Raw genomic sequence first — 14,962 nt, 5'->3', positions numbered from 1 at the left:
AGTCTGCTTTGTAAATGGATTTGTATCATTGAAGATGCCTTTAAAATTTAGACGGAAAAGAGTTCTGCCAGTATTCTCCTCTAAGTATTTGACAATTTATGGTCTAACATCCAAGTCTTTGATCCATTTGGGGTTTACTTTTGTGTGTGGTGAAATGCAGTAATTCACTTTCATTCTTCTGCACCCTTCAACCCAATTATTCCAAAACCCTTTGTTGAAGAGACTCTCCTTTCTCCATTTAATACTTTGGGCCCCCTTGTCAATTACATGTCCATAGGTGTGGGGGTTATTTCTGTGGTTTTCATTGTATTCCACTGGTCAGTGTGTCTGTTTTTGTTCCAGTACCATGCAGTTTTGATATGGAGCTTGAAGGAATCATGAGATAAACAAGAAAGAGAAGGATGAATATGGGATGATTCCACTCATAGAAGCTGAGAAATAAGAACAGAAGGGGAAACGCAGAGCAGAACTTGGACTGGGTTTGGTGTATTGCACCAAAGTAAAGGATTCTGGGTGGGAGAGGGACTTTCGGGTCTCAGTGCATGATGGTGTAGGAGGACCTAAACTGGGATGAGAGTGTTTTGCAGAAAACTGAGAAATTTTACCCATATCCCAACAACTGTATTTACTGTAAATCATTAATCTCCCCAATAATTTCTTTTAATTTACACATTGACCATGTGTCCTTTTCAGAGTAGAGGATCTATGTTTAAAAACATGAAATCAAGTGGAAAAAAAAAACCCAGCTGGTACTTAAAAGAAAGGAAGGAAGGAAGGAAGGAAAGAGGGAAGGAAGGAAGGAAGGAAGGAAGGAAGGAAGGAAGGAAGGAAGGAAGGAAGAAAGAAAGAAAGAAAGAAACATCACTGTCTTTTATTATTTCTGAAATTTGGCATTCCTTCCATCTCTTGCATTGAGTTGCATTAGCAGAAATTCGGGAGGTCTGGGGTGCAATTGCACAAAAATAAAGATTGACTCGACTTTAGTCTTTCCTGATGTGGTTGAAGCAGCTGACTGGGACCCACACTCTGCAGTCTGAAGTGTTTTGTAGCTTGGGTCGAAACCAAGTCCTGGGGAACAGTGCTGGCATTGTGGCTGTGGATTGGACAGCCGTGTGGTAAAAGGGAAGTGGGCCCATTGGAGGGGATTGCAGCAGGAGGAAGGAATACTTAAAGGAAAGGTTGAGCAAAAGCCTTTGCCAGCAAGTTATCCCCTGGGGTTTTCCTAATGGGCAAGCTGCAAGTCAGTTCTCAGAGTGACCCAGAAACATGGGCTGGGGCATCTTTTCATGTCCCCCCAAGGGAACCCTGGGTCTGACATTACTGCTGGGTGCTATGTGGCTCCTGGAATCCCTGATGAGGGACCCCCAGTTCCAGGGAAAACAGAAGAATGCATGGTATGCTTTTGGCATCTACTATACCAGCATCCAGAGGCATTCTTCAGATTCTTTCCAGTTGAGTGGGAAGTATGTGCTGAGTCACCCACAGTTTCTTGCTCAGCCTTCCTGAGGCTCATGTGTGGGATGCAGGTGGCTGGACTGTGGCCACGTAGGAGCTCAATACTCCACGAGAGAGAAAACTGCCTTGCTGCCGTCAAGCCCAGGGTCCAGGAGGAGTGACAAGGCCTCAATAACTGAAGAAGGCACATCTACCTAGTGGCACTCAACCGTTCAAAACTAGGAGCCCCTTTGCAGACCAAATGAAACTCTGCCTTGGATCCAGCACAGGCTGTTGGGGGAAGGGAGAAGGTGGAGATAACCTCCCCATGACTTCGGAACAGAAAGGGTTGAAATCAGACACGCTCAAGAGTGGGAGAGCTGTCAAATATTTGCACGCAGTTGAGAGATAATGAAATGTGATGCCCCCGAGGTTCTGTTTTCTGCTTCTGCCAAACATTTTCTGTTCTAGAACAGAAGATTAGTGCCTCTATCAGAGTTAGGTCTAATGACAAAGAAATGCTTCCATATGCCAAGCCCAGAGCTACCTGCTTCTGTATTCCCATGACAGGCTCTTTAGATGGAAGACCAGGAAGTCACACTTAACTTTTCTTGGATGCCACCTCCGGACTGAATATTTTAGCTCATTCTCTCCCCTTTGAGATTGCTACACCTCGTTTCTATCAGGCATAGAGCATTCGCGGCGTTCTGTCCCCTCACTATTTTCACTTTTGCGCCACTGCCAAAGTTGTTGGCATTAATATTGAAGGGAGAGGGGCGAGCGCCTAGCCACGTGCACCACCTCTAGCCCTTCCTCCAGGCTCATTAACTCACACCTCGGCACCGCAGTCACCCAGCCGCTCCTGAATCCACTGACCTGCATCACAACACTGCCGCAAGATTTCCCATCTTGTTCTCTGGTATGAAAATCAGAAGTCAGGATGAAATCCAGATACTTTATCTTTTTTTTTTTTTTTAATCCACTGCACATGAGTTAAGATTCAGTCAAAAGGATTTTGTAGTTAGTTAGAAATGAATTATTAATGAAGCCACGCTGGTTTCTCTTGACGACTGCTCCTGTTCTTTTAGAGATTCATGAGCCAGACTTAAGAATCTGTTCTTAACTTTTTTTTTTTTTTTTGATGGTGGGGGGAATGTCTTGAAATGTTTCATGATTCCTGTCTTATGAACCAATTCTTACCTGTTCTTACCCTTGCAACTTCCTAGTCTGCCCAGGAAAGCCATTGAAGAGGAATTGGGCGGCAGACATCTCAGGCTTGGTGTCTCTGGCAACAGTCCACAGTGCCATGCCAGTAGCAGCATAACATGGCATGGCAGCACTGGTAGAGTTGGTTGCGTTGAGGTGAACAGAGCCTGCTTTTCTTTTCTTTCATTTTTTTAAATTTTCCTTTTTAAAAATTTTATTTATAAAATGGAAATATTGACAACACCAAAGGAGGAATTTAAAGTGACCAACTCTGTTCAAAACGAGACTGTAGTATGCAATATTTTACCCATGTTCAAGCCTCACACCCACCATATTGGAGGATGCTTCCATGCTGTGATGTCTCTCTCTGTCTCTGTCTTGGTAGCCAACAAAATTGGCACCAACTGGTGAAGTCCCGTGACGTGTGTCTGTGTGTGTGTGTGTCTGTGTGTGTGTGTTTAAAGTGCATAAGCCTTAGAAAAAGTCCATCCAGAGGGTCGGGCGGTGACGCAGTGGGTTAAGCACATGTGGGACAAAGCACAAGGACCGGCGTAAGGATCCCGCTTTGAGCCCCCAGCTCCCCACCTGCAGGGGAGTCGCTTCACAGGCGGTGAAGCAGGTCTGCAGGTGTCTGTCTACCTTTCTCTCCTCCTCTCTGTCTTCCCCTCCTCTCTCCATTTCTCTCTGTCCTATCCAACAACGAACAACATCAACAATGGCAATAATAATAACCACAACGAGGCTACAACAACAAGGGCAACAAAAGGGGGACAAAATGGCCTCCAGGAGCGGTGGATTCATGGTGCAGGCACTGAGCCCAGCAATAACCCTGGAGGAAAAAAAAAAAAGAAAAAAGAAAAAGTCCATCTGGTAATAGTGTTCGAATATATAGAGATGATGGCAGCTAGGTTCAGTCTGGCTGGAGGATTTGAATCGAGAGCATTCTGGAAAGTCAGCAGGGCAGTGGGAAAGAGGGTATTTGGGTGGACAAAACCACATAGGGTGGTCTTGATCACTTGGGACCCACCCCAAGGAGCCCACCACCTGGCACCTGGCAGTCTGAAGCACTTCCTTCTTCTGCCCACCTTCCTGTAAGCTGTGCCTGCTTCTCACTAACAAACAAGCACCCCCGCTCTTTATACCCCACCCCATGCCCAGAGGGTCCCTGAACCAGCTTTCTGAACCAGCACGACCTTCCTTCTGGGATTTAGAAACACGGTGGAGGACAGGTATGGAGGATGATAAAGGAGTCTGTGTCTTAGGCCATTTGTCATCTTGAAAGAACTGTCAGCATTTAATAGTGTTCAAAGTCTCCAAGGTGGTTTAAAAAAAAAAAGTCCTCCCCTCCCAATTGCTCTAGCCTCTGAGATCCACATAAATTATAAAATATGAGTAAGCCCCCCCACTTTCTCCACTAAAGGTGTCCCCCTACATGCCCCTGAGCATGTCCAAGGGTTTGCTGCACCTGCCTGCAATGTTCAGGGCAGAGAGTGGCCAGCTGCACAAGGAGATGATGTGGAGGGGCTTCTCAGACAACAGACCCCACCTCTGCCTTTTCCTTTAGCAGGGAACTCCCCCCCAAAACCCCAAACCTGGGGCCAGGACACAGGACTTAGAATTAGAGGAAGAATCGCAGGGATGTGTGGGCTGGGTAGTGGTGCACCTGGTTGAGTGCATGTTACAGTGAGCGAGTCCGAGTCCGAGTCCCTGGTCCTCACTTGCGGGGGAGAAAGCTTCACGAGTGGTGAAACAGTGCAGCAGGCGTCTCTCTGCTGCTGTCCTCCTCAGTAACCTCTTCCCTCTCGATTACTGGTAGTCTCTATCACATCAATAAAGGTAATACCCCCCCAAAAAAAGAAACTAAAAAATATTACATAAATTTTTAAAAAAGAAAGTCGGGCAGTAGCGCAGCAGTTGAGTGCTCGTGGCACAAAGCACAAGGACCAGCGTAAGGATCCTGGTTCGAGCCCTCGGCTCCCCACCTGCAGGGGAGTCGCTTCACAGGTGGTGAAGCAGGTCTGCAGGTGTCTGTCTTTCTCTCCTCCTCTCTGTCTTCCCCTCCTCTCTCCATTTCTCTTTGTCCTATCCAAGAGCGACATCAATATCAACAGCAACAATAAAAACAAGGGCAACAAAAGGGAAAATAAAGAAATATAATAATAACAAAAAGAATAGCTGGGATCTGAGGCTGAGCCCTCTCCAGGGCTGGACCCTCTGGGCAGGACATTTCCAAAGAGCCTGTGCTGGTTCCTGAGCCCAGAGTAGAAGCCACCCCCCCACACACACCACATACACACCCACACACAATAGACACACAGACACCTTCTGGCCTGGCCTCTGCAGTCTCCGCGGGTCAGGGGAGAAGCTGGGCTGTCGGCCTGTCTTATCTGTGTAGTGCCCATGATGCTTACGGGATCTTGGACTGAATTCCCAAAACAACTTCCTGCCCCCAGAGGTTTGTGAAACTGAAATGGGTGGAAAGGTGTGTGTGTGTGTGTGTGTCTGCGTGCAGGTGCATGCATCTCTGTGTGTGTGTCTGTGTGTATGTCTGCGTGCAGGTGCATGCATCTGTGTGTGCGTCTGTGTGTGTGTGTGCCACACTACCCCTCTCCCACCTGAAACTCCCAGCTGTCTGCAGTAGGCAGAGTGAGCACCTGACTGGTCGTGGGACCTGTCTGTGGGCAGCATGGCACAAGGGTCTCCCCTGCCGCCTGACTGGGGGTGGCACTTAGCAGAGCCGCTTTTCAGCACTGCGCTGCTCAGGCTCAAGAAAGCCCTCCTGCCTCGCCTGCCCGCTCACCACCAGTATGCCCGTCTCAGTGCCAAGCGCCTTCCCTTGCCTGCCAACATCTTAGCTTATCAGTGCTTCCCACAAGATAACCTTACTATTCTTTCACATAATAAGAAATCTTAACTAAATATATGGTGATCTAAGCCTGGCTCCATTTCCACAAACACCCAGAGCTCTTTATTATTGATTCCCCACTGGAGGTGGGAGGAGGAGGTGGAAGAGGAGGAGGAAGGAGAAGGTTGAGCTGGAGGAAGGAGGAGGAGAAAGAGGCGGAGGAGGATGAAAAGGAGGAGGAGGTGGTGGAGGAAGGAGGGGGAGGGGGAGGGAGAGATGGAGACCCCAGCAGGCTGCAGAGATGGTGAGCACCAGGCATTGTCCTTCTGCCTTGCAGGGGAGAGTCTGAGAAGATGGCTTACATTTGAGCTTCTCCAGATTGTCCGGAAGACCCCGAAGCATGACCCTGCCTCTCCGTGTGGGATCCGGGGGAGCTCAGACTCTGTAGGTTTGTTTTGCCTCTCTTGGCACCTAAGCTAATGGCACTAGCTGTGAAAAATGGCAACAACTCACTAATAATATCCTCTCCCTCTGGTTCCTCTTCCTAATTACCTTCTTCGTTTGCAGTTTGGTGTGCACCTGGGGTGTGAGCCCTTCCCCTTCCCTCCCTTGGGCTCTCTGCCACCATCTGTTGATCTCGAGAGAGTCTGCCCTGATTCTCTTATTTCTGTTCCCTCTAAGCACAGAATCGGCTCACGTCTCACATCAGTTTCGCTCTCAGTATTCTCCTGCCATCAGAAAAGCTGACAGCTCTGTTCTCTCCACCCCCACCCCCACCCCAACCCTGTCCCTTCTTCCTCCCGTTTCTCTTAGCTAAATGAGGGTTCACAAGACATCATGTGTTTGGGGCTTACATCATGTGTGTAGGGGCTTGCAGCTGCTGTAGTCCTGAGGTGGCAGAACAGAAGGGCAAGGGTGTGCTCATTTGCAGACATTCACAGAATGTTCCAAGCTGGAGGCAGGGCCGAGGCTGAGGAGCGGAGACAGGAAACTCAGTGTGCTCAGAGTCTCTTCGGAACACAGAGATCCACATGCCAGCTCAGCCTGCCTGCACCCAGGAGTAAGCCAAACGCCCACATTTGCAAACTGGGGCAGTGGCGGTGGGCACTGAAGTTGAAAGCCAGTGTGTGGATAGGTGTTGCTCGGAGCAGGCCCCTCTCTCATGATGACAGTGTGCTCTCTCCCTGGTCTTCAGGGCTGAGAGAGCATTTTGTTTTGCAAGCCTGAGTTCTGGACTGGCAAGGATGTGTTGGCTAATTAATGAGTATAAGCTCGGGGTTGTACTATCATCTATATTAAAGTGACTAATTAAGGCCAGGGGGAAATAGCACTATGGTTAATGCAGTGGACTTTCAGGTATGAGGCACCAGAGACCCCATGTTCAGTCCAACCTCTAGCACCTCCCTAAGCCCCAGCTGAGCAGTGCTCTGGTGGAAAAAAATATTATCAAATACATAAAGTGACTAATTAGAGAAAAGCCTTCAACAAAAGAGCAGACTAGCTGTTGTTTATGATTTAGAAAAGCAGATTCTTTCCAAGGGACGGATGTCCTGCGTGATGTCAGAGACGAGTCGCTGGTCACTCCCTAAGTGTGAACCCAGGAGCCCTCTGACTGTGGAGACCGGCCGCTCCCCAGATATAAGCCAGCACAAGAAGAGGCTGTGTCCTTCTACAAAGGAAGTTTGAGGGTGGGGCCAGGTGTCGGTGCACCTGTAAGTGCACACACTACAGTGCACAAAGACTGGGGTTCAAGCCCCTGCTCCCCATCTGCAGGGGAAAAGCTTCATGAGTGGTGAAGCAGGGCTGCAAGTGTCTCTCTCTTTCACACCTTCCCCTCCCCCTCAATAGCTATCTCTAGTCAAAAATAAATATATAAATATTTTTTTAAAAGCAAGTCTGAGGGCCAGGTGGTGACTCATCTGGCTGCGCGCATGTTATAATGTGTAAGAACCCGGGTTCAAGCCTCCGGTCCTCACCTGCAAGGGGGAAGCTTTGCAACCAGTGAAGCAGTGCTGCAGGTCTATTTGTCTGTCTGTCTCTCTGCCCCCCCACAACCTTCCCCTTCCTTCTTAATTTCTCTGTATCTATCTAGCAAATAAATAAAATGTTTAAAAAAAATAGGGTGGCGGTAGATAACACAGTGGTATGCAAACAGACTTTCCTGCCTGAGGCTCCAAAGTCCCAGGTTCAATCCCTAACACCACCATAAGCCAGAGCTGAGCAATGCCAGATACTTTCAGACCAGCTTGTCCTTCCATTGTGGACCACAGGCAGGGTGACTGAACTTGGCAAGGTCCCACTGGAGAACACTTGTCCTCGTCTGCACCTTAAGCCAGACCCTCTCAAGCGTAGACTGGAGCAGTCTCTGCTGTCTGACAGTGTATGGCACCTCAGAGGACTGTGACAACATCCCTGGGCCACCAGGTCCACTTTGGGCTTCTTGTTGCGCGAGTTCACTTGGCTGGAGTTTGTGATATTCTTTCTCTAGGTAGGCCAGAGAGTCAATATTGTAGGTTCATGGGCCAGACTGTCTCTGTCACAAGGAATCATCTCTAAGCACAGAACCAGTCACAGATAATTCACCAGGAAATGAACTTGGTTATGTGCCCAGAAAAACTGTATTGCTGGACACTCATTTATCTTTTTTTTTTTTTTTTTTTTTTTACCTCCAGGGTTATCACTGGAGCTTGGTGCTGGCACTATAAATCCACTGCCCCTGGTGGCCACTTTTTTTTTTTTTTCATTTTATTGGATGGGACAGAGAGGAATTGAGAGAGATGGGGAGGTAGAGGGCAGGGGAAGAGAGAAACACTTGCAGACCTGCTTCACCACTTATGAAACATCCCTCCCTGCAGGTGGGGAGTCAGGGCCTCGAATCCAGATCCTTGCGTGAGTCCTTGCGCCTAGTACTATGTGTACTTAACCGGGTGTGCCACCACCCAGCCCCCCTATCAAAAATGTTTGCATGCATGATTTCAATATTCTTAGACCACTTTTTCACTCAGACAGACAGACAGACAGACACCACAGCACCTGAGCTTCCTTCCAGCGTGACAGCACGGACCATGTGTCGTAGGGGCTCAGACCTAGATGTCATGCATGGCCCTAGCGGGCGAGCCTTCCCTCTGGCCCTGAAATGACTCTGTGTGTCAGTCAGGGACTGAAGCCAGGGCTTTCCATATGTGAAATGTGTGTCCTGCTACCACTGACCTACCATCCCCAACCCTGGGCACTAAATTAATTGCATGTATTATTTAACATGTTTCTGTGTTTGGTCTTTTTATTTATTTATTTTTTATCTATTTTAAGTGTAAAGCTCCTTCTTCGCTCATAGTTCACAGGACAACAAGGAACAGGTCCACTTACTAAGTGCAAGGCTCCCCAATTGCAGGGGGGGGTTTTTCACAAGCAGTGAAGCAGGTCTGCAGGTGTCTCTCTTTCTCTCTCCCTGTCTATCTCCCCTTCCTCTCTATATTTTTTCTCTGTCCTGTCCAATAAAATGGAAAAGAAATGGACTCCAGGAGCAGTGGGTTTGTAGTTCTGGCTCCAAGCCCCAGCAATAACCCTGAAGGAAAAAATTAATAATAATAATAATAATAATAATAATATCAATCACTTACTGTTAAAGGACTCTTTGGTTCCTGCCAGTCTGCTGTAAATCTGACACAGCCATGATGGTGACAAACTGTTTTTGTTTGTTTGTTCATTGTTGAGATGGACACAGAGAGGCAGAGAGAAGTGAAAGAGATCTTAACACAGCAACTTCTTTCAATGCAGTGAGGGTCACGCATGTCGCAAGGCCGTACCTTCTCCCACGGAGCTATTTTACTCCTCCCTCTCCCCCCCCCTTTTTTTTTTTTTTTTTTGCATTAACAGGAAATACTGAAACAAATTCAAGTGAGACTCAAAAAACGTACAGTTTCTAAGTTGCCGAGTCAACACAGAATGGAAAAATTTAGTGACATTCTACGATGCCGGGTTAATTCCTTGCCTTGAGCTCCTCGGCTTTCACAGGAAGAGTGGAGTTTCCTTTTCAAGGATTCTTTAGCCTTCGTGGAATCTTCTTGTAGGGAGGATCGCACCCCATCGAGTGTCAGTGCTTTGATTTCTTGAAGGAGGAGTGGAGACGTTGCACGTTTTCAGCAGCTGAGCAAGTATAATCCTCACAAGTGACTGTAAACTCTCCAAAGCACATTTGGCTCGAACAATCCAGGGGCACAGTCCCCACACCCCCATTTTACTCTTAGCCCACATGAGTCTGCTGGTCTTCACATAAGAGCAAGCTGCAAGCTTTGAGTCCACATGTATGTATTACGGAAAAATAACTTCTAACCTCTTGTCTTTTTTTTTTTTTTTTTTTTTTTGGTCTTTTCCAGAGGGTCTTGCTGTTGGCGTTGGATTTGGGGCTGTAGAAAAGACGGCATCCGCCACCTTTGAAAGTGCCAGGTAAGCCAACACCTGGTGCACTCAGCGAGGCCTTACTCAGGGTGCTCCCGATTACCTGGACCCACAGCGTCAAGATGGTGTGGGGGGGGGGGAGAGGAGAGCAGGTGAGGCTCACACCTGAGAGAAGTACTCCGTTCAAGAGGTGGGTGTGCACCAGGTTTTTGTTTTTTTCTTTTTCTTTCATTCTTTATTGGTGATTTAATAATGATTAACCGTCGGGCTGCGCCGTGGGGGAAGTGGGGGAAAGAGAAGAGACCGAAGTGGAGAGGGAACATAAATCTTTATTTACATGGGCACCTCAGAGTTAGGTTAGACAAGGCACTCGGGGATAGGGTTACAGCTCTCAGGGGAATGGGAAGGGGGAGGAGGAACCAAGGCACTCTGGGAAGCTTGGGTTTCAGCTCTCGAGGGAATTGGCCATACCCATGTGTTGGGGTATCTGCACAGTACCCCAACAATTAACAAGATTGTAAGATAACAGGGATACAATTTCATACAGTTCCCACTACCAGAGTTCCATGTCCCATCCCCTCCATTGGAAGCTTCCCCATTCTTTATCCCTCTGGGAGTATGGACCAAAATTCTTTATGGGGTACAGAAGGTGGGAGGTCTGCCTTCTGGAATTGCTTCTCCACTGGACATGGGCATTGGCAGGTAGATCATACCCCCCAGCCTGTTTTTATCTTTCCTTATTGGGGCAGGGCTCTGGAGGGGTGAGGTTCTGGGACACATTGGTGAGGTTGTCTGCCAGGGGAGGTCAGGATAGCGTCGTAGTAGCATCTGCGACTTGGTGGCTGAAAGGCAGTAAGATATAAAAGTGGACAAATTGTTAAATAAACAGGAACCCAAAGGTAGAAATAGAGAAGTTGAAATTATATGTCTTCATCTGGGAAGAAGCTAGTAAGTCTACTTTAGGTCTATTCCAAGGGCCCATGACTTCAGCATCTGCCTGAGCCTGACAGCTAACACGCAGCGCACCGATTTTCCTGTGTGACCATTTTGACCACCAGATGAGGGTATAATTATTGTGTGTGCTTATCCAAACCCTCTGAGCTTATGAAGATTCTTCTTCTAGTGTTTGCCCTTCTTCCGTAGCCAGTCAACAGCGTCAGGTTGAAAGCTGTCAGGAGCTGCTTGTTGCTGGCTTTGAAAGTGACTGGGATCCATGTGGATTTAGTTGGCTAGGAAGGATCGTCAGTTTCCCCAATGAATGGGTACTCACAGGATGCACTACGAGAAGGTCGATTCAATGAAGATAAAATGGCACAACAAAGGGTTACTGCTCTTAACTTTTTACTCCCTGCTTCTTGAAGGGGGCAGATAAGAAATCAGAAGAGTCTAGAAAGAGAGAGAGAGAGAGAGAGAGAGAGAGACCAGAGCACTTTTAGTGGTGCTGGTGATCGAGTCTGTGATCTGTAGGGTTCCTGTCATACACGCCATGTGCTGTGACATTGCACATTCTTTGTGGTCCCCTACAGTTTATCTAAACCAGAATGCAGGTCAAAGAAATACTCTGGAGACAGGATTCTAACCGCTTCACTGAAGCTTATCCCATCCACCCCCACCCCCACCCTCCCAGGCGGCTCCCCTTCAGTGACCATCCCAGTGTCTGCCCAGCTAGGTTGTCAGCAACTCATTTCTCACAAAAGCTCTCTCCACCTCTCCCCCGTCACTAAACTCACATGTCACCTCCTTTTGCTGATTTTCCTGCTGATGTGTTGAATATGGTCACCCCACTCCCTGTGTCTGCCCCCCAGAACCCGCATGCGTGGGCCAGAGTTTTCTAGATGGAAATTCTTCCCTATCTAAACCTGCTTCTCTTCCTCTCATTTTCTGCTAACCGTGATGCCTAATGTGAAAATCAAGTCAGACAGGAGATACGAAAGGGCCCTTATTATCTAAGACAGAGCACTCCCAGCGCAGGTCAGTGAGCACTTGCCATGCCCTGCAGGGGGCTCTCCTGGCCCTGCGTGGGGCGGGGACATGGGCTCTCGGCCCTGTGGTGCAGACAGAGTTTGATCTTGGTGATTGATGATCTTTAGGTGATGAGAAACCCAAGAGGCAGGCAGAGTCTCAGGGCTGTGTCCAGAGGGGCCGGGTGCCTCCTATGTAAACAACAGATCCCCCTGGGCTGGGGCAGTGGGGTGGGAGGGGACACACTGCAGAGAGTCTGTGCCAGCAAGTGACATCCCAGCCCCAGGCACTGTGCTTCTGAGCCAGGCTTCCTATCTGGTGGCAACGCATCTCCCCGTGTGACATCATGCTGTCAATGTCCATGTCCCTCCATTCTGTCCTCGGTGCTATCTGCTGACCTCGATAAACATTGTGGATAGAAACAGAGCTCACATCCTTCCTGCTGGCCCTCTACTGGAGTAGAAATCGGGTCGTGGTGTGCAGACTTTGTCCGTGCTGTATACATCAGCGGAGGGTCAGATTACCAGTAGTGTTTCTAGGAATTCTGCAGAACAGTGGATCAGATGATGTCATGTCTCTTACTCTGCTGTGATCTGTCTTGGGGCCCCCAAGCAATGTCATAAAACTTTTTTTTTTTTTTGCCTCCAGGGTTATCGCTGGGAGGCTTGGTGCTTGTACCATGAATCCACTGCTCCTGGTGACCTTTTTTCTTTTTTCTGTTTTATTGGATAGGACAGAGAGAAACTGAAAGAGGAGGGGGAGATAGAGAGGGAGAGAGAAAGAGAGACACCTGCAGCCCTGCTTCACCATTTGTGAAACGTCCCCCCCCCCCGCAGGTGGGAAGCTGGGAGCTTAACCCCCTTGCACTTAGTACTGTGTGCACTAAACCAGATGTGTCACCACCTGACCCCTAAACTTTTTTTCTTTTTTTTTTTATGAGTGTATCACAGTTTTGTTTTGTTTTTTTAAAAATTTTAATTCCTTTACTGGGGGATTACTTGCATACAGTCAACAGTAAAATGCAATCATTTGTACACGCATAACATTTCCACCTAACAATACAACTAAGCCTTTTTTCTGTCTGCCCTGTTAACCCTTCCTTCTGGAAACTGGAGGGGTTGTGTGTGTCAGGAATCACAGACCCAGGGGCAGGGTGTCATGGTGTCTCTGTGTGTCCTTGGTGGTTGATGAAGGTCATGTCTCAGGCCACTGGGTCCCTGCTCCTCCACAGAGTGAGGAAGTTTGGGGTGTGGCGTCGGCATAGACCCAGATCAGCTGGACTTTGATTTTCTTTCTTTCTTTCTTTCTTTCTTTCTTTCTTTCTTTCTTTCTTTCTTTCTTTCTTTCTTTCTTTCTTTCGCTTCCAGGGTTATCACTGGGGCTCGGTGCCTGCACTACGAATCCACTGCTCCTGGAGGCCATTTTTCTCCTTTTGTTGATTTTGTTGTTTATCGTTGTTGTCACTATTGTTGTTGTTATTGCTGTCATTATTGTTGGGTAAGAAAGAGAGAAACAGAGGAGGGGGAGACAAAGAGGGGGAGAGAGAGACACCTGCAGACCTGCTTCACCGCCTGTGAAGCGACTCCCTTCCCCCTGCAGGTGGGAAGCCGGGGGCTCGAACTGGGATCCTTAACACCGGTCCTTGTGCTTTGTAGCATGTTTGCTTGACCCGCTGGGCCACCGCCTGGTCCCCTATACATATTCTTCAGACTGGTATTCTTTGGCAATCCATGGTCCCTTTAGTACTTCCAATGTGCACCCCTCCCTCAAGGATGGGACTGGCTGGGCAACAGCTCTACACGCCTTCTGTTAGTCAGGTGCCATGGTGGGGGGGGGGTGTTGAGGACACCTGCACTCTACCTGCTCCATGTCACAGCCCCCATCAGCACTGTATCCAGAGGGTGGCCAGTGTGATTCAGGCTGCAGAGAGGCAAGGAGTAACCCCCAGCCTCCGTCCCTGGCCCTCACTGCTAAATCATCTCTAGTTCACCGTGCAGGGTCCTCAGTGCCCCGGCTCTTCCTCTCGGGTGGGACAAAGCAGCTTTTGCTTCATGTCTCACACTGTAGAGCTGGTTTCCGGGAGAGGAGGGCTGGGGACATGAGGGTCAAGGGGGAAAGGCTTTTGTTGCCCAGGACCCTGGGTGGAGGAGCCCTCTCTGGCAGAGCTCTCAAACACACTGCTCCAGGAGATTGCCTTGCTCATACCAGGAGCTCAGAAAAGCCATCCCTGGCTGGCTCTGCAGCTGCCTCCCCTCTGCTATGGTTCTTCTGAGGGGTACAGAGAAGCATGGCCCCCGAAATGGATGGATTGTGTTATATGTTACATATCCTGCCTAAAATGGGGGTTGGGGGGAGGAGAAGGGGACTGCAGAGGGGTCCCCACACCCCGGCAGCCCCTGACCTCAGATTCCTTCCTGGCTCTGGTTCCAGGATGGAAGCTCAACTTGTGTGAAACCCAAGCAGTCTCGTTCTCTCCCCCGGCCCCCCCGCCCCCCCCCCCCCCCCCGGAAGCCAACCCCTGTGATGGTTCAGGCAGGATTAGAAAGTGAACAGGCAGCTCTGCTGGGTGAGATCATGGCTTCCTCAGGATTTCACAGGGACAACTTGATGCAGGGACTGCCGGGGACAGGGGGAACAGGGGGGGCACCCCCCCACTTCCTGCCCCTGTTCAGTCTCCCAGACTGCCCCAGTGATGTGTAAAGATGTCTCCACCCAGGATGCAGGTGCTGGCTTTCTTCTGAGTTCTTTGAGCCTTTTGTCATTCATTCATTCATTCATTCATTCATTCATTCATTCATTCTCACATGCATTTCCTCTTTAGGGAGTAACAGTGTGAGCCCCACTTTGTATGATAAAGCCCAGGAACACATGAGAACATGCCTGGCCTACCTCTCCCGTGCAGCTTGAGCTATGCCACTGACACTTCTAGCAGTAAGTGAAGTCAGCCAAAGTAGATGCCTCCTCACAAACAAGCAAAGGAACAAAAATAGCTTTGAGTGCTTAGCGAAGGGCTAAAAAAAAAGAGAGAGAGAAAGAAATGCCAGGCAGGGGAGTTGGGTGGTAGCGCAGTGGGATAAGCACATGTGGCGCAAAGTGCAATGACCAGCAAAAGGATCC

General features: G+C 48.8%; 1 protein-coding gene across 11 annotated transcripts in view; it reads left to right on the top strand.

Annotated features, from left to right (window-relative positions):
• The window catches only part of SLC39A11 (solute carrier family 39 member 11), a 373,844-nt gene that overhangs the window by 280,776 nt on the left and 78,106 nt on the right, over positions 1-14,962 (top strand). For all 11 annotated transcript variants that reach the window (XM_060202664.1, XM_060202669.1, XM_060202667.1 and 8 more), the window contains one exon: positions 9,862-9,931. In XM_060202664.1, the coding sequence (XP_060058647.1) occupies positions 9,862-9,931 (70 nt within the window). The remainder of the gene's footprint in view (positions 1-9,861; positions 9,932-14,962) is intronic.

This window comes from Erinaceus europaeus, chromosome 12 (genome assembly GCF_950295315.1).
Source record: "Erinaceus europaeus chromosome 12, mEriEur2.1, whole genome shotgun sequence".
In the NCBI taxonomy this organism is placed as follows: domain Eukaryota; kingdom Metazoa; phylum Chordata; class Mammalia; order Eulipotyphla; family Erinaceidae; genus Erinaceus; species Erinaceus europaeus.
The sequence above is the reverse complement of the archived record's forward strand: the minus strand, read 5'-3'. Positions and strand labels throughout refer to the sequence as shown.